Source organism: Cavia porcellus, unplaced genomic scaffold, assembly GCF_034190915.1.
Source record: "Cavia porcellus strain 051 isolate PalLab524CR breed Dunkin Hartley unplaced genomic scaffold, mCavPor4.1 scaffold_32, whole genome shotgun sequence".
NCBI classification, from domain to species: Eukaryota; Metazoa; Chordata; class Mammalia; order Rodentia; family Caviidae; genus Cavia; species Cavia porcellus.
In genome coordinates, this window is record NW_026947515.1 from 28,648,666 (window position 1) to 28,668,902 (window position 20,237).

A 20,237-nucleotide genomic window follows, 5' to 3' on the forward strand; every position below is an offset into this window, starting at 1 on the left:
GCAAGAAGATTGCTACAAGTTTGAGGCCAGCTTGGGTTACAAAGTGAAAACCTGTCTCCAAACATTAGTAAATGACTAAAGAATAAAGTCAAACTTTGGTTAGTAACAAAGTCCACTAGGAGACAATCTAACGTTTTCCTAGAGCTGTTGTCAAGTCAAACAGGTCAAGCAAAGAGCACCAATAAATTTAGCAACTGATAGGTCCAAATGCAGCACATATAAGACAGGAATGCAAAACTTTGCCTACAGAAATAAAATGTTCCATCAAAGAAACATTATCATCTTCCCATGTTCTCTATTTAACTTATCACCATTTTAACAAAAAACAATGCATAAAAGAGATTTAAAAGATGTAAAAACTTCAAAGCACAAGCAGTTGACACACATGTGACAATTTCTGATGACCTAAAACAATCACAATCTAAAATCCATGAAACATTGAAATTTTGTTTTAGCTTTATTTTTTCTTCTCTTTTTTCTTTTTCTCCTTGAAGTAAAGTGGATTTGGAAAAAAAGAATAAAAAATGGGCTACGGTTGCAAAACAAAATCCATGAAACAAAAGCAAGCGATTACCTCCTTCCAGTTATCTTGATAGGACTTTCCAATGATATTGTGATAGCTTGATTCCCGGAATAAAACCCAAGGAAGCAAGAAATTAAAATTTGGGGAGCAAAGGCTTTATTTTAGGCCAGGCCTGGCTTCACAGTCTCCAGGAGCCAATTTGGAGACTGTGCGCCTGACAGCTAAGAGTCAGGGCTTTTATCTTGTAAAAACCACAAACAGCTGCTGGTCTCACAATGCCAGGAGTGGGGCTGGGGCAGGAACACAGGGACTACATTGGGAAGAGCAAAGTTCAGATAAGGGTTGGGCTAACAAGCAAGTCTCCCTGCATACAAGCAAGTTTAGATTGGGCAAAAAACAGAAGAGAGCAACAATGGCTAACATATCAATTAGGTAAGATTTTACAATTTTTACAGAGGAGAACATTTCTTAAAGAACAGCACATTTTATTACAGAAAGCCGGATAAGAGGTAGGGGCTTTATGAGTGGCCTCTAGAATATCAGAAGTGTGAGCATCCAGACCAACTCCCCGCGATTTTAGGCAGCTTATTTTTATTAGCAGCTTGACTGGTTCCTCAATCACCAGAGTTTTCTGATCTTATCTTGCGGCCTGCCCCTATCAGACACATGTATAGGGGCCACCCTGCTCCAGCACACTGATTTATCAACCATGCTGAGACATGAGGCTTGGGCATACTTTGAACTTCCTATCACTGTCGGATTTGTCCACCAATCACCTTTAACTCTTTCAGCCCTTGTCCTCATAAGCTCAGCAGTGAAGTTTTTCTATCTATGCCTATACATTCCTGTACAGAGTCATAGCAGGAGAGATACATTTCTGAATACTAAGAACAATTCTGAGGGCATGGCCCTTGCTGGCTGCCTTTGTTAGGTATCACGTGGGGCTTTATCATTCACATCCACCTTTTAGTCAAATCCCCTGTAACTGAGGGTATAGCAACAAGGAATGTTAACTTGTCCCCACAATCTGTCCCAAGACTGTATGTATACAATTTATCATTTGCGTGGGAAGGATCTCGATCCTTGTTTCCTATTGTATGTATAATTCCCCCCCAGTTGGTGTCTTTACCTTTAGTAATGTAGCCCCCTCCAAAATCACAGGAGCTCCCACATAAAGATCTTAACAATTGTTCTTTGTTTACAGGGGACCAAAGCTGCCATGCAAGGTCGGCATCAATGTTATTAAAAATCAAAGCAAGCAAGCTAAAACAGTTCATGACTAGCATAATCTAACTATGCTTTAGTCAATTTTAACTTTAAGGGGTTACCAGTCTGCTGTGTAGTCCACTGAGTATGTCCTTCGTTGTCCGCTGTTTCCAGTGGCTTTATGTGAGTGTAGTGAATCCATGCAGTTTTTCCTGCTACCTTGATGGCAGTGGGGGTACTGAGCACCACGGTGAAAGGTCCTTCCCAGCGGGGTTCGAGGGAGTCACGGTGGTGACATCGAACCAAGACTGGAGTCCTTGGGGCCTTGAGAGGCGTCTCTGAAGGCAGGTCCAGGTGTTTTTGTCTAAACAGCTGGTGGATCGAGGCCAACACAGGTTGGAGTGTCTGCAGGGACTTAAGATCTTGACTAGTAATTTCAGCTAATTTGTCTTCTGACACTCTTGGAACCAATGGTGGGGGCCTCCCAAACATGGCTTCAAAGGGGGAAATTCTAGAAACATATGGGGTACATCTAGCTCTTAACAGTGCAAAGGGAAGAAGGCTCACCCAATTATCACCAGTTTTTGAAGACAGCTTAGCTAAAATGTCCTTGAGACTTTGGTTCATACGTTCTACTTTCCCAAAGCTTTGTGGCTGACAGGCACAGTGGAGTTTTGAGTTTCTCCCTTATGGGAGTCATATAGAGGCAAGCTTTTCAGTAAAATTTAGCCTACAGTATCCAACCGCCCCCAGAAACTCTCGTCTGTTTTTTAAAAATTTTCTCTTAAGGGGAATTCTAACACCTTAGTTATCTTTTTGTTGGTAGCTTCTTGTAAATTTTCTAGTTCTCAAAGACCTTTTGTGCTATCTCTATTAACTGGCTGAGGGGCATTCCCTCAAACCTCTCAAACCTTTGCAATTTTTGTCTAACATGTGGGGCCGACTGAGTCGCAAAGAGAACAACTGGCGATGCTGGGGAAACCTCCTTACCTCTGGATGTCCAATCGGGGTGGGACAAAAGGAGAACATGGTTTTGGCATTCCAGATCAGAGAGCCAGCTTCATCTGGATGGCACACCGCTTTTTGTCCAAGGGTGTCACGTGGCAGGCCATCATTTTACTGAAATTATATTCTTAACAAAAAGGGCTTTTTCATAGGTAACAAAATTGTGCTGCATAATCTCCCAGATGTTCACAGCATATGTAAGAACTTGTATCTTATCTCTAGTATCACCTATAATCTCATTTTAATGGAAACATTTTGCAGCAAAGTACAATCTTATGAATACTTCTACCAAAACTGATCTAATACTGTCAAAGTCTGAACACATTTACTTTTTGTCAAACCTATTATTTGCAGTACTATAAACCAAGACAAATAAAATTTACATCCTTTTGAGCTTTCTACAACTTTTAATATACCCCCCAAGTTAAGCTTTTATCTTTTTCCACTGGGCACAGCCAGACATTTTTTACTTGAAGACAAAACCACTTTTTGTCCCTCTTTTTACTATTACCAGTCAATTACCTTTCCTCTCACTTCTCAGACAACATCAAAACTCTCAACAAAACCCTTGAAGTCACCTTTTAGTAGTCTAAAACATAATTATTTTATGTCTTTTTACCACATAAAAATGCTGTATTTTAAAAACAAAACTGTAACCTTTTAACTGGCTCAAATATAGTATGACCTGGTTTTTACTTGGTAAAGTTGATATGATTCTTAAAAACCTAAGTATACATGTATATGTGCACATATGTTTACATTTTAACCAGAAAGAAATATACTTCTTTTAAAAGGCATGCCGAGGTTGCAAGCAATCAATTGAAGACTTACATATTAAACAAGGCACCACAATATTAAAGACACAAACAAAGGGTGCTTCGTGCACAGTTTGGTGAGCTAAAGGAAATAATTTTTCTTATTATGAACCTTGAATCTAATAAGCCATATGGATCCTGTAACAGAAATGGGCAACAAGCCCCTAAGTTAGCAACAAATTTAAACAGGCAAACAATTCTAAAGTACAAAAACTTTGAACATAAGTATCTAAATCCCTTAGTCCATTTTGGGCTCGTGGAAGGGGTTCCTATGAGAGAATGTTCTGTTAGATTTGGGGTAACCAAAAGGAGAACAATTAGAACAAATGGACACACAAACAGACATATAAGACAAGACAAGCTGCAGCAAAATGGCCTTTGCTCAAAAATTAGTCAAATTTTGGGATCTGGAGGAATTAACAAATTAACCAACGGAGCGGTTCCCCACCCGGGGCAGAGTCACAAATGGCAAAAACCAATTGACTCTGTCCTCGGGAGGTTTCATTCCCCAAATTAAGGGTGTCCCCTTCCTAATGGAGTGGTTCCCCACCAGGGGCAGAGTCACAGATGACCAGAATTTGTCCGAAAAACCAATCGACTCTGTCCTTGGGAGGTTCCCCACTGCCAAATTGAGGGTGTCCCCTCCAGATTACAAATTGACCATGGCCCAAACAAACCCTCCAGAGGACTTACTTTCAGATGTTCAGAAATGGGTCTGGGGTCTTGCTCCCATCCCGGACTGAGCCCCCAAATGTGATAACTTGGACCCCGCTATAGAATCCAAGGAAGCAAGAAATTAAAATTTGGGAAGCAAAGGCTTTATTTCCAGGCCTGGTGACGAGTCTCCAGGAGCCAATTTGGAGACTGTGTACCTGACAGCTAAAAGTCAGGGCTTTTATCTTGTAAATCCACAAACAGCTGCTGGTCACACAATGTAAGGAGGAGGAGGAGGGTGTGGCACACTACAGAAACAGATTACAGGTCTTGGGAAGGGCAAGATCAGGTAAGGGTTGTGCTAACAAGCAAGTCTTCCTGCATACAAGCAAGTTTAGATAAGAAGAAATCTTGTTTTTCTTAGCAAAGAATAGAGAAGTCTAACAGCAATTAACAACCTTAGTTACCTTACTTTAGCACCACAACTGTTATTTGTAGAGGGCAATAATGGTTAACATATCAATTAGGTAAGATTTTACAATTCTTTACAGAGGAGAGCATTGATTAACATATCAATCATTACCTCAGCATTCTGGGAGGCTGAAGCTGTATGACTGCAAATTCCAGCCCAACCTGGGCAACTTAGTGAGACTGTATTTCAAAAAAATGTAAAAAGCCTGGGAACAGAACTCAATGCAGAGGCCCTGAGTTCAGTTCCCAGTGCGAGGCGAAAGGTACCTTGAGAGGAAACAAAGTGGGGAAGGAGGGTGGCCCCTCCCTAGACAGCAGACCCAAAACTGCCAGGCAGCTGAGGATACCCACCCAACACTGCCAGGCTCCCAGAATGAGATGAGCAGGGAAGGTTGACAGTGCAGTGGTCTTCAAGCTGGACCGGCCATCCGTGTCCTCACCTCCTGTGCCATCACACAGCCCCAGAGGGTGACACTAAACCATGCCTTGCGGGCAGTGTGACTCAGCCTCTCTAGAGGCATCCCGGGGCCCCTGAAGTGAAGTCCAGTGCCCAGACCCAGTGAATGTTCCCATGCAGATCATCATGGACTTGGCTGGCCTGGCTTCCCAGGTACAGGACCCGTGGGCCCGCAGGACTCAGGCCTGGAGGTGGGATACTTTGCTGCCACCTGAAACCCTCAGTAACTCTCGCAAGGGTCCTGCAGGGTTCTCAAGTCTGCATGGGGCCCTGCAGGTGGCAAAGCTCCTTCTAGAAGCAGGAATTTGTCTTTCCTCCCACTGCCATTGGTACAAACTAATATAATGACCCCTTTCTCTCCTTGGCAAGTGAGGGATGGATGGGGAAGCTGGGACAGAAACCTTCTGAAGGGTCAAGGACACTTCAGGGTGCAGAGGCCTGTGTCCTGAACACATCCCCAAGCCCTGCACTCCCAGGAATCTGGGTGCCAGCGTCCCCAGGTTATCTCTGCTGCTCTGCAGGGGCCTTGGTGCACATCAAGCCATATCTCATGAGGTCACCTCCAGAGAAGCCCTCTAGTGGCCACTGTGGGACCCATGGCCCTTACTCCTATTTTCCCCTGGCCGGCTGGAGGCTCACAGAGGGAGCTAGAATGGTCCCCAGGCCCCTACTTTCAAAAGTGTACAGCTGCAGCCATGTTGGGTGGGAGCCACAGCAGGACGGCTGCTAAGAGGAGGTGATAGGAACCTAGGCTGCCCACACACCGGACAGGCCGCGCAACACAGCATGAATTAGCAGGCTGGGCCAGCCTCTGTGGCTTCCAGGGCCCTGGCTGCTGCGCGTGAGGCAGTATGGGAAGCCTAGGAGGGACAGCCGACCCGAGGCCTGCAGGAGGTGCACCTTTGGGTGCAGACAGTTCTTCTGTTGCTGTCCACCTTACAGCAGTAATCGGTGGACAGGGCCTGAACAGGTGTAGGAATCAAAATGGAGTTTCTCGTGACAACCCTGACAACCTAAAACCAGGCTGTGAAAAACGGCTGTCCCACAGGACTGCTGGGGCACCTATCACAAGAATCACTGTCAGAACACAACTTTTACAGAGGTCACTGCAACTCACACAGAAAAGACTTCCTTGTACTCAGGACTGAATCCAGGGCCTTGGCACTGAGCTACATCCCCAGATCTTCCTGAGACAGTCTGGCTAAGTCACTAAATTGCCCAGGCTGGGCTTGAATGTGGGATGCTCCAGCCTCAACCTCCTAGAATGCTGGGATTACCAGCACGCATTACACTTCTTTATTGTTCACGATACTAAGGCTCAAACTCTAGGTGTTGCACATGCTAAATACATGTTCCGCCACTTAGCTATATGCCTAGCACCCCTCTCTGGCCCCCACTTCAGACTGGTATCATGCTTATAACCAAGGATCACTGATTAAAGGAGCTTAGGAAATTTTTTGCCTTTTAAAACCTCCCTGCCTCAGCTTCTCTGAACACACCACAGCTGACTGTCTCACACTGTTCCCATTGTAAGCCCTACTGCATGAATTAGCATGACTGTCACATTCTTAGAGAATGCCTAGGCCAGTGGCGGTGAGCCTGTGGCATACATGTTTTTCTTTCAAGGCAAACAGTGTTACCATCGGAGCTTTTTCTAAACCTAAATCTGTGTTCAGGTTTGCTTGCTGTGTTGGCCCTTTGTGATGGGTGCGTTTGGGTTGCAGCTTGGGCCCTTGTCTCTAAAGGCCTGCCACCCCTGGCCTGAGATGATGCTCCAGCCATGTTTAAGGTATGACCTGGAAGCCAGGCATTAGGTCAGTGGCATAAGTGCCTGCTTGGCAAACATGAGGTCAAGAGTTTAATCCCCAGCACCGAAAAAGAAAAGAAACAAACTGTGGTATTTCTTTAAAAAAAGGTACAACCTGGGCCGCCACCTCTCCATGACACAGGCATTTTAAGTAGCGCATTGCCTGTTCCATCCAAAGAGCCCGGGCCCGTCTTCTCAGCTCATCAGCTGGTAACCAGTGGTCCGCTTTAGGAGTTTGCCTTGCTCTAGGTCACAGAAGTGGAACCCTTTTGTCTAACACCACTCACTGACCCGCGCTAGTGCCTGCCTTCAGCTTTCTGTAGATGCAGCATTACTGTAGCCTCCTCCAGTGGACATCAGATTCCCACTGGCCACTGTGGCTCCCCAGAAACCTGACGGGCAAACCTTTAATTACAGGCGTACCCGGAGTCCGCTCCACTCCCCCGGCTGATGACACCCCTGTGGCACCTACTCACCTGCCACCCACACACCTTTGAGAGAGTATGTTCGAATTTCTTGCCACCTGTGAGTTGGGCTTGTGTTAGAAGAGTACTTCTCTATTCTTGCCCTAACGCATCTGTCATTTAGGACCATAAAGTACAAACTTACTTGGTCATAGGCGGCCAGAAGTTTGGCAGCAGTCTCACCTATGGAGGCTAGAGCAGGTGGCAGGGAGGCTACTTTCCTCTCTGGAGCCTCCAGTCTGTCCTCCCTCACAGCAGACCTGCACTGCCCCTCGCTGTCAGCTGGGCCCTTCTGGAAGCCACCACACCCCTGTCCCCAGATCTCAGCTCACAGCCTCTTCCTAAACCTGGCGACTGATTCCTGAGACTGCCATCTCTCCTACTATACACCCTCAGACTGACTGACGTGAAGGAACAGTTCTGACTTCTAAGCATCCCCATGGGCAAGGTTCAGGTACCCGCCAGAGCGCGTGGCTGTGCTGTCGAGGCCGCCTGCCCACACTGCAAGCACAGCTAAGCACTGAGGCTGTAGTAAAACCTGAATCCCCACTGCCCCGCTGCTGGGGTGACGACTGAGCACCTGCTGCGGCACGTCACACGTCTGCTGCAACTGATCTGCAGGGCCTCCTCCTTTCTCAAAGCCCCAGCTGCATCACAGCCACTGCAAGGCGACAGGGCCACAGGACTCTCTGAGGACCACCGTCTTCCCTCCCACATAAAGACTTTACAGACCCTAAAGGAGGTTCCTGGTCAGATACTTGCTTTGCAAATACTGTACCTCCCTGACTTGTGGTCTTTTTTCTTTCATACCAGGGTCTGACGCAGAATAAAAACACATTTACTCTCCATGCGCTCACTTTGTAATTTTTTTTTTGTATTGGGAACCAAACTCAGGACCTCACTTACACTTAACAGGCAGGTGCTTGTGCCGCTGAGTTGTCCCTCCAGTGGTAATCATTTCTTACATCCTTTTAAAAAATTCTTTGCTAAGCCCAAAATGATGAGTTTTGTTTCCTTCATTCTGTCATTCTAGCTCCAGTATTCAAACATTCCAAGTTAGTTTTTGATGGAGACCACTATGAAGCCGCTCGAGCAGAATTTAGAATTAACTAATTGGCTTTCTATGTTTATGTCTGTCCTAGGCTTGGGCCCCTTGCCTGGCCATAGGAGCGGATTCACAGTAAGTGAACATCTGTGCATCCATCACTGGTCCTAGCTGAGGCCTCTAGTGGCCTGTGAGGCCAGAGACACCTCCAAGAACAAGGGCAGGCCACAGCTGCAGACACTTGGCTCCAACCCCACTTAAGCAGTTGGAGGCAGCGGCTGCAGGCATCTCACCTCACCGTGTCATCATGCAGCCGAGACAGTTCTCCTACACTGGCATGATGTGCTACTTGGAGAAGTCTTTGAAGTGACTCCCAAGGTGCCTCAGTTTCCACACTTTCCTCAGCATCTTCTCTTTGGAAACCTAATAAATATGGCCCACAGAAGCCCTTGGTCTGAGCCTCCAGTCTGGAACTCTGCAGAGGGTTTCCATCCTCCTTGAACCCTGAAATCCCACCACTTGTCTCAGTGATTTGAGCCTCCGCCATAGGCGCCTTTTGGGAGCCAGAGCTCTTGGCCAGTCCGTGGTAAGTTTTGGAATGCAACGTGAAGAAAGGTGGCGAATAGTCTGCCCAGGACAATACAGCCAGTTACTAGAAAAGCCAGCAGCACCACAGGAAATGGAAAGTCCAGGGTATGGGAAATGTTTCGAGTGTTTAATGAAAAACAGAGCAATGTATTATTTACACACGGGTAAGAAAGAAAGGACGACAGAACTGCCAGGTGATCTTCCTTGAGGGCTGAGAAGACTTCACAGAAACTCCCATTAAATAGGAGCTGCCCCTAAGTATTTCCACACAGGTGTACAAAACGGCGAGCACAAGCTCATCTTCAGGGCAGCAGCACCATCTTCAGATCAGATCAGCAACTGAAAGCAAAGGACAAAGCAGGTAAGAGATGGCACAAACACAATGAAGATTCAACCAAGGGCTCACAAAAGACCTTGCGACAAGAGTCTGCGAGTCCTCCCACATGAGCCCCTACCGTTCATGGGCATCTCGTCAATCTGCGTCGAGTAGTACTGCTCAATATCCCGAAGGATTCGGATGTCATCATTCTTCACGAAGTTGATGGCCACACCCTTCCGGCCATAGCGACCTGACCTCCCGATCCTGTAGGAACCAGGAGAGCCGGCACGGTCACCAAGGCCATCCTGACTGCGCAGCTGGGTTCCCGAGCGGGCAGGGAAGGCCGGCTCACCTGTGTATGTACAGCTCTCTGTTGTTGGGCAGGTCATAGTTGATGATGAGGGACACCTGTGGGACATCCAGGCCCCGGGCCCAGACGTCTGTAGAGATGAGCACTCGGCTGTGGAGGGAAGGGAAGGGCTGCAAAGGTGAGATGGGACAGCGTGATGCCTGGCCACAGCCCCACAATACCCTCTGGCCCCACCTCTGTGTGTGTGTGTGTGTGTGTGTGTGTGCCCCATGACAATACCCTCTGGCCCCAAAGGTGCTGGAGACAGCAGAGGGGGCTGCAGTGTGCGTGCGTGCGTGCGTGCGTGCGTGTGTGTGTGTGTGTGTGTGTGTGCTGGTCTAGCAGGTCCCTTAGGTATATGCTCTGACAAAAACCTTAATTATCTTTTAGTACAGCAATCTGTTTAAAGTAAATCCCACTCCAGTAATTGGGAAAAATACTTTGGTTTCGCCCAGCAAACATTTACAAGGAGCTTTACTGATTTGGATTCAGTGGTTATACTCTCTTCAAATGTGCACAGCATCTAACAGGCCAGGGCAGTGCCACCCACCAGTGGCCAGTGTCACACGTGCCCTGAGCACCTGAAAAGGGTGCTCGAAACTGAGATGTACTGCAAGTATAAAATGTACACGAGATTCTGCAAAGCAAACAGAAAGATGCAAAACATCTCATTTCTGTGTGTGCATGTATGTGATGTGTATGCATGGGCACTGGGACAGAACCTGTGCAATGAGCCACATCCCCAGCCTGTTTGAAATTAGCGACTCCTGCTTCTGTCTCCCAGAGTGCCTGGGGGATAGGCATGTCTCACCATCCCCAGCTACAAAACAATTTGAACACTGATTACGTGTTGAAAGGATGTATACTGAGTATTTTTAAGAACCAACTTCACTTACTTCTTTTTAACTATTTTAATACAGTTACTGGAAAATTTAAATGGCACATATGCAGAGACTTGACTTCTATTGGCCAAACCTGGCCTAGAGGCCTGGGAAGCATGACAGGACAGGTCAGAACAGAGAAGGCAAAGTCCCAGGGAGTTTAGCAGTGAATTCTCCCAACAGGAGGGCACCCTGGGGGAAGAGTAGGGGGCGGGGGAGCAGCAGGTGAGGGGAATGGCTAGGAGCCCCGGAACTCCACAGATGCCCACAGCAGGCAGAACAAAACTTGGCACCAACACAGGAGTGAAAACTGCTCAAGGAAACCCACCCACCTCAACCTGCAACAGACAGTTTAAAAGAAGAGCTGGGCTGACAGCTGACCACCTCAGAACAACTAGGGCCCAAAGCCAGTGGGTCACCTTACTGAAGGGTGGAAACTGGGCGCCAGCCTAGAGCCCACCTCAGCCAGTCACCTGCCAATTACCAAAAAGATGCTTTCAGATCGACCAGAGCAGGATGCCCATAGCACACAACTACCCTGAGCGTTTTTGGGTGGGATACAGAGATGAAGGCACTATGAGGAGCAGCACACACATTTGTGTCTAAGAAACCCTTGTTACACCCAGGATAACCACACGGGACACAAAGAAATGGTCGCCTCAGCTAGGTGCAGTGGTGCACGCCTGGGACATCCAGGCAGGGGAGCTGCCAGGTCAGCCCAACCTGGCCAGCTCAGTGAGACTCTGTCTCAAAATAAAAAGGAAAAACAAGCCTGGGAACGTATCTGAGTGTGAAGGCCCCACGTTCAACTCCCAGTACCCCACATACACACAAAGAAAAGAAGACTCAGAAGAGATGGCAAAACACATATTTTAAAAAATAAGTAAATGACTAAGAACCCAAAACCAAACCATATGCTGTCTCCTGAAAAGCTGTCTGCAACATATAGACATGAAAAGGGTAGAAAAAGAGAAGAGGGACTCTCCAGAGGTCAGGACACAGCAAGGCAGCAGGCAGGCAGGTGCACCAGGTCCGTGACAGACAAGGGCACTGCAGACAATACTTCGAGTCCACATGCACCACCTCACATAAGCAAAGCCCACTGAGGCATCCACAGCACTCTGCTGTGGCAAAAATGGCAACAAAGGAACAAAAGGCCGTGGGCGAGCTGAGAAATACAACCAGCAGCTGAGGTCCAATGTCACACATCCTGTTCAAGGACACACAGAACTGCACAAAGGGACCAGAAGCAGTGCCACACAAAGCAAGTCTGAATGAATTTTGAAGGGCTGAACTCACCCCCGGCCTGCTCTCTCACCACCACGGAATCAAACTACAAGTCAGTTACAAGAAGGGAAACTGAAATCCCCAGTGACTTGGAAACAAACTTCCACCACACTTCCAATTACAGCAACCAGCCCTCTCCCTCCACCCACCACAGCGCTCCCCGTTCACCAGACCTCAGCCTAGGAGGGTGGTACCAACTCCTAGCAACTGGAGGCAGCGAGTTACCGCAACGCACATAAGGCACTCAGCACCCAGGACGCCTGGCCAGCCTGCCAGCAGCATGCGCAGACAAAGCCACCACCCACCTGGCGCCCGATCGGAACTCCTTCATGATGGACTCCCGCTCTTTCTGGGGCATGTCTCCATGCATCGAAGACACGGTAAAATTGGCTTCTCTCATTTTCTCTGTCAGCCAGTCAACCTGCAAACAAGTCAACAGAGGCTAGCAGTGACGTGCACCCTAGGTTTTACTTCCATTACCTGTAGGCCAAATGTAAACACTCACAAAGCGGCTTCCTCGGCGCCCAGGCAAACCCTGACTGGGAAGTACAGTGCACGCAGATTTACCCGGCACACCGGGGCTCAGCTGCAGAGGTCTTAACTCGTTTCCTCCATGGAGCAATTCACAAGGGGACGTGTCTGGCTGTCTCCACTTGGAATTTAAACTCTAGCAATGCAGTGCCGCTCCTTTTCCTCTAGCAGCTGCCAACAGTTCTCAACTCCGCCCAAATGTTACCAAATGCTATTTATAAAGCCGAGGTCACTCAAAGTTATTTAGACGAGTACTGTTAGAGCATCACCAGGGAACATTAGAGCTCACTGGAGAACATAAGGATACCTGAAGCCTTAGGGGCAGGCCCAGCATCAGTATCTTTTGCTTTTTCCTTTGAGCTGTGGCCTTGCTATGTTACCTGTACTGGCCTGGAATTCGTATGCTCAAATGATCCTCCTGTCTCAGCTTCCTGAGCACACACCAGTATACCCAGAATCAATACAGCGATGCCTGGGTTCATGAACTTAATTGGTTCTGCAATTTTACAAAGGATGGCCACATTTGTGTTTGTGTAGGAAACAGCCACAGTGTCACCTGATAGTCTGCAAACAGAAACACAATTTTGCCAAACGCTTCTGATTACAAATTGATTGCAAACAAAAGCATTCTCGAGCCAAGGCACCACCGTATTTTTGTCAGCTAGGCCCTTTGCTTATATAGCACAGCTGCTTCTGAAACCCACAAAGCCTGGAATGTGTGGTGCCCGCTCTCTCGCCCTTCACAGCCAAGCAGGGCTGAGCCCTGGAGGCACCCATGGCAGCACCCACAGCCACCACTGGCAGCCAGGCTGCGCACCTTCCTCTTGGTGTTGCAGAAGATGACCGCCTGAGTGATGGTCAGGGTGTCGTAGAGGTCACAGAGGGTGTCAAACTTCCACTCTTCTCTCTCCACCGCCACAAAAAACTGCTTGATGCCTTCCAGGGTCAACTCATCACTGGCAGACAAAGATGGATCCTGTTACACATTATGCTTCTGTCCAGAACACAGGCCAGGCTCTGGAACGTGGTCAGGGCCCATGTCACACCCCAGGAACCTGATCCCCTCAACCCTGCCCTGTCACCACTACCATCATGTGGGCCTGCATTTTGGATTCACTCAGGCATTTGGTAATTGTACCACATGGACTGTGGCTCCACAAAATGTACTGATAACAACTAAGTCCTGACAGCTCATTTTGAAATCTGGAATTAATGAGTCAAACAATATTATATAAGCTAAGTACCACAAAAGCTGGTTTTTCACAAAAGAAAATTAAGAGGATGCCCCTACCGTTTCACCAAGATGCGGATGGGGTCAGTCATGAACTTGTTGGTCATCTCCAGGATCTCATGGGGCAGCGTGGCACTAATGAGAACCACCTGTGTTGCTGGGGGCAGGTATCTGTACACGTCATAAATCTGCTCTTTGAAGCCTGGGAGAAGGACAAGACAGACAGTAGTTTTAAGGCTGCATGTAGGTTTCCCGTGAGCCAAGGGAGGCTGTGGGCCGGGAAAAGAACCAGGAAGTCAGCCTGCATTTCCCATTAGCCAGCTGGTGTGTGGGCTGGAAGACAAATCCTCCTGGCCCCTCTGTGCAGGTAACCAGCTGATTTGGAGGAACACAGGCTGGATGATGGCAATTAATGTACAAAAAAACTTAACTAAAAAAAAAAAAAAAAAAAAAACTTCATGATTAAATTGACTGATTGACCTTGCAGGCCTGGAACCTGCAGTCTGAGCATCTATTTAAGAGTGCAGCAACACACAATACAACAACGATACATAGTACAGCCCTCCATAGTTGCTGTACTTCCGTCTGGTTTTTGAAATTCAATATTGTCCCCATTGTTTTGCTTTGTTCTGTTTGTTTTATTCCCCTCAAAGTGAAAAAATAAAAATAAACTTAAGAATGCATACAGGGAACAGCTACAGTGCTCCCTGGTTAAATGTGTCTCTGAAAATTCTAGTTTTAGAACAAATTCACTAACACACATCAATGGCCTTTCCCTTTCTGATCAGTACAGGTACTTCTAGGAGCTGTACTCTAGATCCATTATGGCTGCTGCAGCTAACCCACTGGACACCAGCTGTGATCCCAGATCAGTCAGGTCTATGGTGCTGTTATCCTGCTTGTGATTTGTCTAAAAACCCTACCATAAAACTATGTAAGTAGGGAGTTTATGTTCGTAACTGTCCCCAAGATACAACTGTTTTCCACAAAGAAAACACTACCCATATTCAGAGTACTTTCATTAGTTACATATTTCAATTTTGCACTGTAAAAGTTTAAGAACTAGGTATTACGTCAGGAGAAAATTAATTCTTGTTACTCATACCTTTATTTAACATTTCATCGGCCTCGTCCAAAACCAACATCTTGATCGCTCGTGTCCTTAAACTTCTACGACGAATCATATCTACAAAATTGATTTTAAAATGATCACACCTGAGGCTCCAGGGTGTAAGCCACTCTAGTTGGTCCTCTTAGACTTTCGGAGCCCTCCTTGTTCTACCAACAAGCCAGGTGCCAAAGCCCCCAGCACACACCACCCAGGTGCCAAAGCCCCCAGCACACACCACCCAGGTGCCAAGACCACGGCACACAAAAATGAGCCATTCCCTTCAAGCGCTCCTCACAAACACTTTGTACAGACTACTCTCACCGACAAAAGTACTCACCAAAGACACGTCCTGGTGTGCCTGCAACAACATGCTGCCCGTAGTCCAGCTTCCTGATGTCTTCTCCCACATTGGTGCCCCCAATGCAGGCGTGGCACTGGACATTCATGTAGTCTCCCAGAGCGAGCAGACCCTGAAGCAAAACACAGGTTCATGTCCAGGGAGTGACAACGCCAGACCCATCCCAGCAGGGAGGTCACTTCTCTCCCAATTCAACATGGACCAAGTCATTATTTATACCACTGCTTATACCATGAAATCACTAATCTCTCCTCCTTTTACTCTTTCCAAAATGAAATTAATTTTGCTGGTTTCTTATTATAAAATGCATATTAACTACAGGAAATTATAATACATGCAAGTATAACAGTATTCACCCCAAACACCCAACATTAACATCCTAAGATAGAACCTTCCATTGATGCCTCTGAGCAGCAGGATAATGGTTAAGGTAGAGAAATGCTGGGGGTTATTTTGATTGTTTTTTGGATTTTGTTTTGTATTTTTGCTTTTTTAAACACTGTTCACATATTAACTTGATAAAAATTAAAAACAAAAAGATTTTGTCAGCTATGGTGGTGTATGCCTGTAATTCCAGCACTCTGGGGTGCTGAGACAGTAGGATTACAAGTTGAATCCCAAGCTGGGCAACTGAGTACCTTATAAAAACTGTTTCACAATTCTTTATTAATAATTTTTAAAGGGTTAGAAATGCAGCTCAATGTGAAGGGCCTGGGTTGAACTGCCTGTACCAAAATAAAATAATAATAAATTAGATTAAATATATATATCCTTCTAGCACATTTTTGTATAAAACAATTATTAAAATGGATTTTTGTTGAGAAACTTAACGTTTATAAGATTGTAAAAAAAACTACTGAAAGCACACAAGCTGCAGTAAAAATGCCTTAATGTAAACCAGTAAACTCATGGTGACCACAGTTTTGCAAAATGATAAAGTTTAGGAATTAAGGAAAACATTTTAGGGGACCAGAAAAACATCACATTAAATCACTCATTTGGTTCTTTACAACTAAACTGTCACAATGACTGGCAAATAGGACCCTGTTCTCTTTAAGCCTCTCACCTTCTGAATCTGTACAGCTAACTCTCTCGTCGGAGCCAAGATCAAAGCTTGGGTTTCTCGAACCTGGTAAATAATCATAAAAGGTATTTTCAAGGTGGACTGCAGTAATTCATTGTCAGATCTATTTTAAATATTAGCCTTATTAACTATACTTCTGATTTCTGATACATTTGAGAAAATCTTAGTGTTAGTTATACTCTCAATCCAGTGGAATAACATGACCCATTACTCAAGGCTCTCACGTGCAGACAAGAATTTCCCCTAACTTAAAAACCTTCCCAGTTTAAACAAAAAGGCATTTATGACAGCAGTTCGTTCAGACATTAGTATGCAATTAAGATATCCTCCAAAACGCTCAGTTAGCACAAGTACAGAACTCTGAACATTAAACTCTTTGAATACTCGCATTGCAGTAGAAAAAGCAAGTTCTCCCAGGACTGGAGAGCGCCTGTTTGATAAGGGGAAATCACCTGAATATCCAGACACTGCAGGACTGAAATGCTGAAGGTGGCCGTCTTGCCTGTGCCGGACTGAGACCTGTCCAAGAGAGCAGACAAGTGGGCCTGAGAGGAAGGGCGCGGGCACATTTCTCATTCGCGTGACCCACCACAGCAGCTCCAGGCAGGTTCCTTTAAGCAGACACCCTCCCTTACACCAACACCAACGAGGAAATAGGATTTAAACACAGGGCCCAACTTCCAAATCTCTACAGGTGATGAGGACAATCAATGTGGCTTCTGCACTGGACAACAGAAGTTCAGGTCTGTAACTCAACAGGTGCTTTATAGGGGACAGGAAAAGAGAAATTCGGCTGGGTATGATGGCGTACACCTGTAATCCCAGCACTCAGGAAGCTAAGGAGGGAAGATCACTGTGAGTTTCAGGGCAGCTTAAACTCCATAGTGAAGCCCTGTCTCAAAAAAAGAGAAATTTGCCTTCAAATAAAACAACTTTTCTGAGATTCTTAGACAAAAACTATCCTCCAGAAAATTTAATAGATAAAATTTTTAAACTATAAGGCAAATGGGGTTGGCCAGGCAGCTCAGTGGCAGAGTGCTTACCTAGTATATACAAGGCCCTGGGTTCCATGGCCAGCACAGCAAAAAAAAAAAAAAACAAAAAAAACAAAAAAAACAAAAAAAAAGAGGGGAAAAAAAGGGGGGCAAGAGGATATAAAGGAGAGGGAAGCATAGGGGTACACATCTGTAACTCCAGCACTTAGAGGGGCTGAGGCAGGATGATCACAAGCTTGAGTCCCATGTGTGAAACTCAGCAAGATGAACTCTCAACATGTAAAAAACTGGACAACTCACTGAGCCACACTGAGCAGTGACTCCCATCACTCACTCTCCGCTGGACACAAATCAACTTACTGTGCAATGACATCTCTGCCTTTAATGATCTGCTTGATAGCTCGCTGCTGGATTGCTGATGGTTTTTCAAAGCCTGCAAAGGACAAACAAGGAACTCTTACCACCATGACAGCCTTGAAACCCTGTGCCACAGGCTCCTCCGGGACACAGCTGGTCTAAGTGGCCAAGCTCTGCCAACTCACACTCCCAGCCTAACCCAATACTCAACACAGAAAGCACACAGGACACAAGAGCCCAGGGGACCTTTATTCTGGCTAGCATGAGACATCATCTGCAAAGACAAAATCTCTACAAAAGAAGCATCACGGTTAGAATACAGAGACTCTGGTTTTGTTTTAAAAAGAAAAAAGAATTAGGGGCATGCAGGGCCTGGAAGCACAGGGCACCAAAAATTTACTGGCGATTACTATTGGAGAGTCAGGTGACAAAAATAATCATGTTTTACTCTATTTCTTTGTCCTCTGACTACAATATGAACGGCTTAATCACTTTTTAAATTTAAAAAAGAAGATAAGCTGGGCGTGGTAGCACATGCCTATAATCCCAGCACTTGGGAGGGGGTTGTTATGAGTTCGAGACCAGCCTGCGCTACACAGTGAGTTCAAGGCCAGCCTAAATTGCATACCAAGACCCTCTTTCAAAATGACAATAAAAGAAAGACAGAAAGAAAATTAGTGGGGCTGGGGATTTAGCTCAGCGGCATAAGCGCCTGCCTTGTAAGCAGGCAGTCGTGAGTTCGATCCCTGGTACCGATAAAAATGAAAAAGACAAAAAAATGTAAAAAAAAAAAGAAAGAAAATTAGTATCACTACAGTCACCACTCTTTCCTGTCTAGCATTACAATGCTGGATTGTCCATGTCTACAAATATTCAACCTGCACAGGTCATGCTGCAGTCCAGCACTGCTCTCCCATCTGGAGGCACTGAGGATCAAACTCACGACCTCACACTTGCCAGCCAGGCACTTATGCTACTGAGCTAAATCCCCAGCTCTGGAGGCAACTATCTTAACCACAGTACCACATCTCCTGCCCAGCAATTACTACCAAAGGAGGAGGTTGTTCTGCAGGACTAAAAGTATTTTCCAAGTAGGCAAATAAAAGTTTATGTGTATGAACACATAGTATACCATGAACACATAGTGTATCGGTTTCATGAACAGATGAAAATCTTAAAATGTAGCACAATTTCCCATCCCAACACAAAAGCAAATCTAACAGATGACTTAAACTGATGAAGACAAATCTGTGGACAGGAACCTAATAATGTCACAAAGGGAGGCACTGGGTGTCAAGAAGGGCCTAGTTTTGAGGATTTCTTTTCTTTTAATCTCTCAGCAACTTTTTTCACTGGCTAAACTATCCTGACACCAAAAATTTATGCATAAGGGCTTTCCAGTCCCAGGCACTGAACAACCCCCAGACGCCAGAATTCCTTTCTATACATGTTACCATCGTCGCTGGGATCCACTTTAATAGACAGCTGTCTGCCATCGCCCAGATCTTCAAACAGACCAAGACAGAGCTTCCAACTGTACCTCCCTCTAGTGCTGCTACCTAAGCAGGTATCTGCAAGCACTGCCCACCAGATTACCCAAGGCACCCAAAATTCACACTCCAGTCCTTCTTCCTCCGGAAGGCTTCCATTCAGCCCATCAGCCAGCCCCGTGAGCTCTACCCGACTCCATCAGCACAGAATCATCCCTTCTCTGATCAGAGCAAAAGCCTCCTCTCCCGCCCTACCTCACCCTAAATCCACAGACAGAATAACCCTTGAACCTGCAAAACTGATCCTATCACTTTGATGCTTGAAACCCTTCACCGGTTTCCCACTGCACTTAGAAATCAATTTCAAAATCTTTTATCACTGTCTCACCAAACTGGCCACTGGGATCGCAGACGGAATTTCGCTCTGTTCCTGGAACACACTCAGTTGAAGGACCCAAGGCCCAAGCACCAGCTGTTTTCTACCCTTTGAATGCTCTACTCTCGTCTCATCGGCTCCTTGGGGAACCCCTTTCCTTTCTATTTTAGTTCTCTCCTCTCCCAACCCTATTCTATTGCTATAAGCAACCGCTTCACACCAACTGCCACTGCCTGAAACAGCCGCGGCTTCACACTGCCCCTGTCCCAAGTAAAGGCACGATCCTGACTAGTTTACGGCTACCCCACCAGGGCATCCCGCAAACACAGAACAGTTATCTGCTGAATGACTACAGAACAACTGCAAGGCCTCGCACACCGCGAACAACCGGACACAAAACACATGAGGGGACAGGGTTCTTTTTGCGGGGATCGCACGTCAACGGCGCCCCGAGCCTCAGCCCCCGACGCCGGGCCGGAGCAACGCCAGTCACCCTGCTGGATCCTCGCCCGCGCCCCCGACCCGCGGCCCGCGCCCCACGGCCCGCGCTCTCTGACCGTAGGCGTAAATGCCGCGTAGCAGGTCCTCCCGGAGCCCCATGGTGTCGAACGTGGGGGTCACGTCCACCTCCTCGCTGGTCTCGAACTCCACTTTGGTCATGTCCTCTTCTTTGAGCAACCGCTTCCGTGCCGAACCAGAGGTCGCCATCGTGGCCGTAGCCGCCATGATCCCTCCTCGGCAGAGAGCTAAAAGCGCGCCGCAGTCAGAAGCGGAAGTAGGCCCGCCACAGGTACCGCCTAGCGGAAGTGACGTAAACACGCACTAGCGTACAG

General features: G+C 46.7%; 1 protein-coding gene across 1 annotated transcript; it reads right to left on the reverse strand.

The window, feature by feature from the left end:
• Positions 1-9,141: 9,141 nt before the first annotated feature.
• Positions 9,142-20,191, reverse strand: Eif4a3 (eukaryotic translation initiation factor 4A3). Its single transcript, XM_003464790.4, has 12 exons — positions 19,962-20,191; positions 17,542-17,614; positions 16,639-16,705; positions 16,169-16,231; positions 15,082-15,214; positions 14,739-14,819; positions 13,694-13,835; positions 13,220-13,358; positions 12,177-12,292; positions 9,707-9,814; positions 9,491-9,618; positions 9,142-9,374 (listed from the first exon to the last, which is right to left on the reverse strand). The coding sequence occupies exons 1-12, from the start codon at positions 20,128-20,130 to the stop codon at positions 9,358-9,360; spliced, it is 1,236 nt and encodes a 411-aa protein (XP_003464838.1). The 5' UTR covers positions 20,131-20,191; the 3' UTR covers positions 9,142-9,357.
• Between the last annotated feature and the right edge of the window lie 46 nt (positions 20,192-20,237).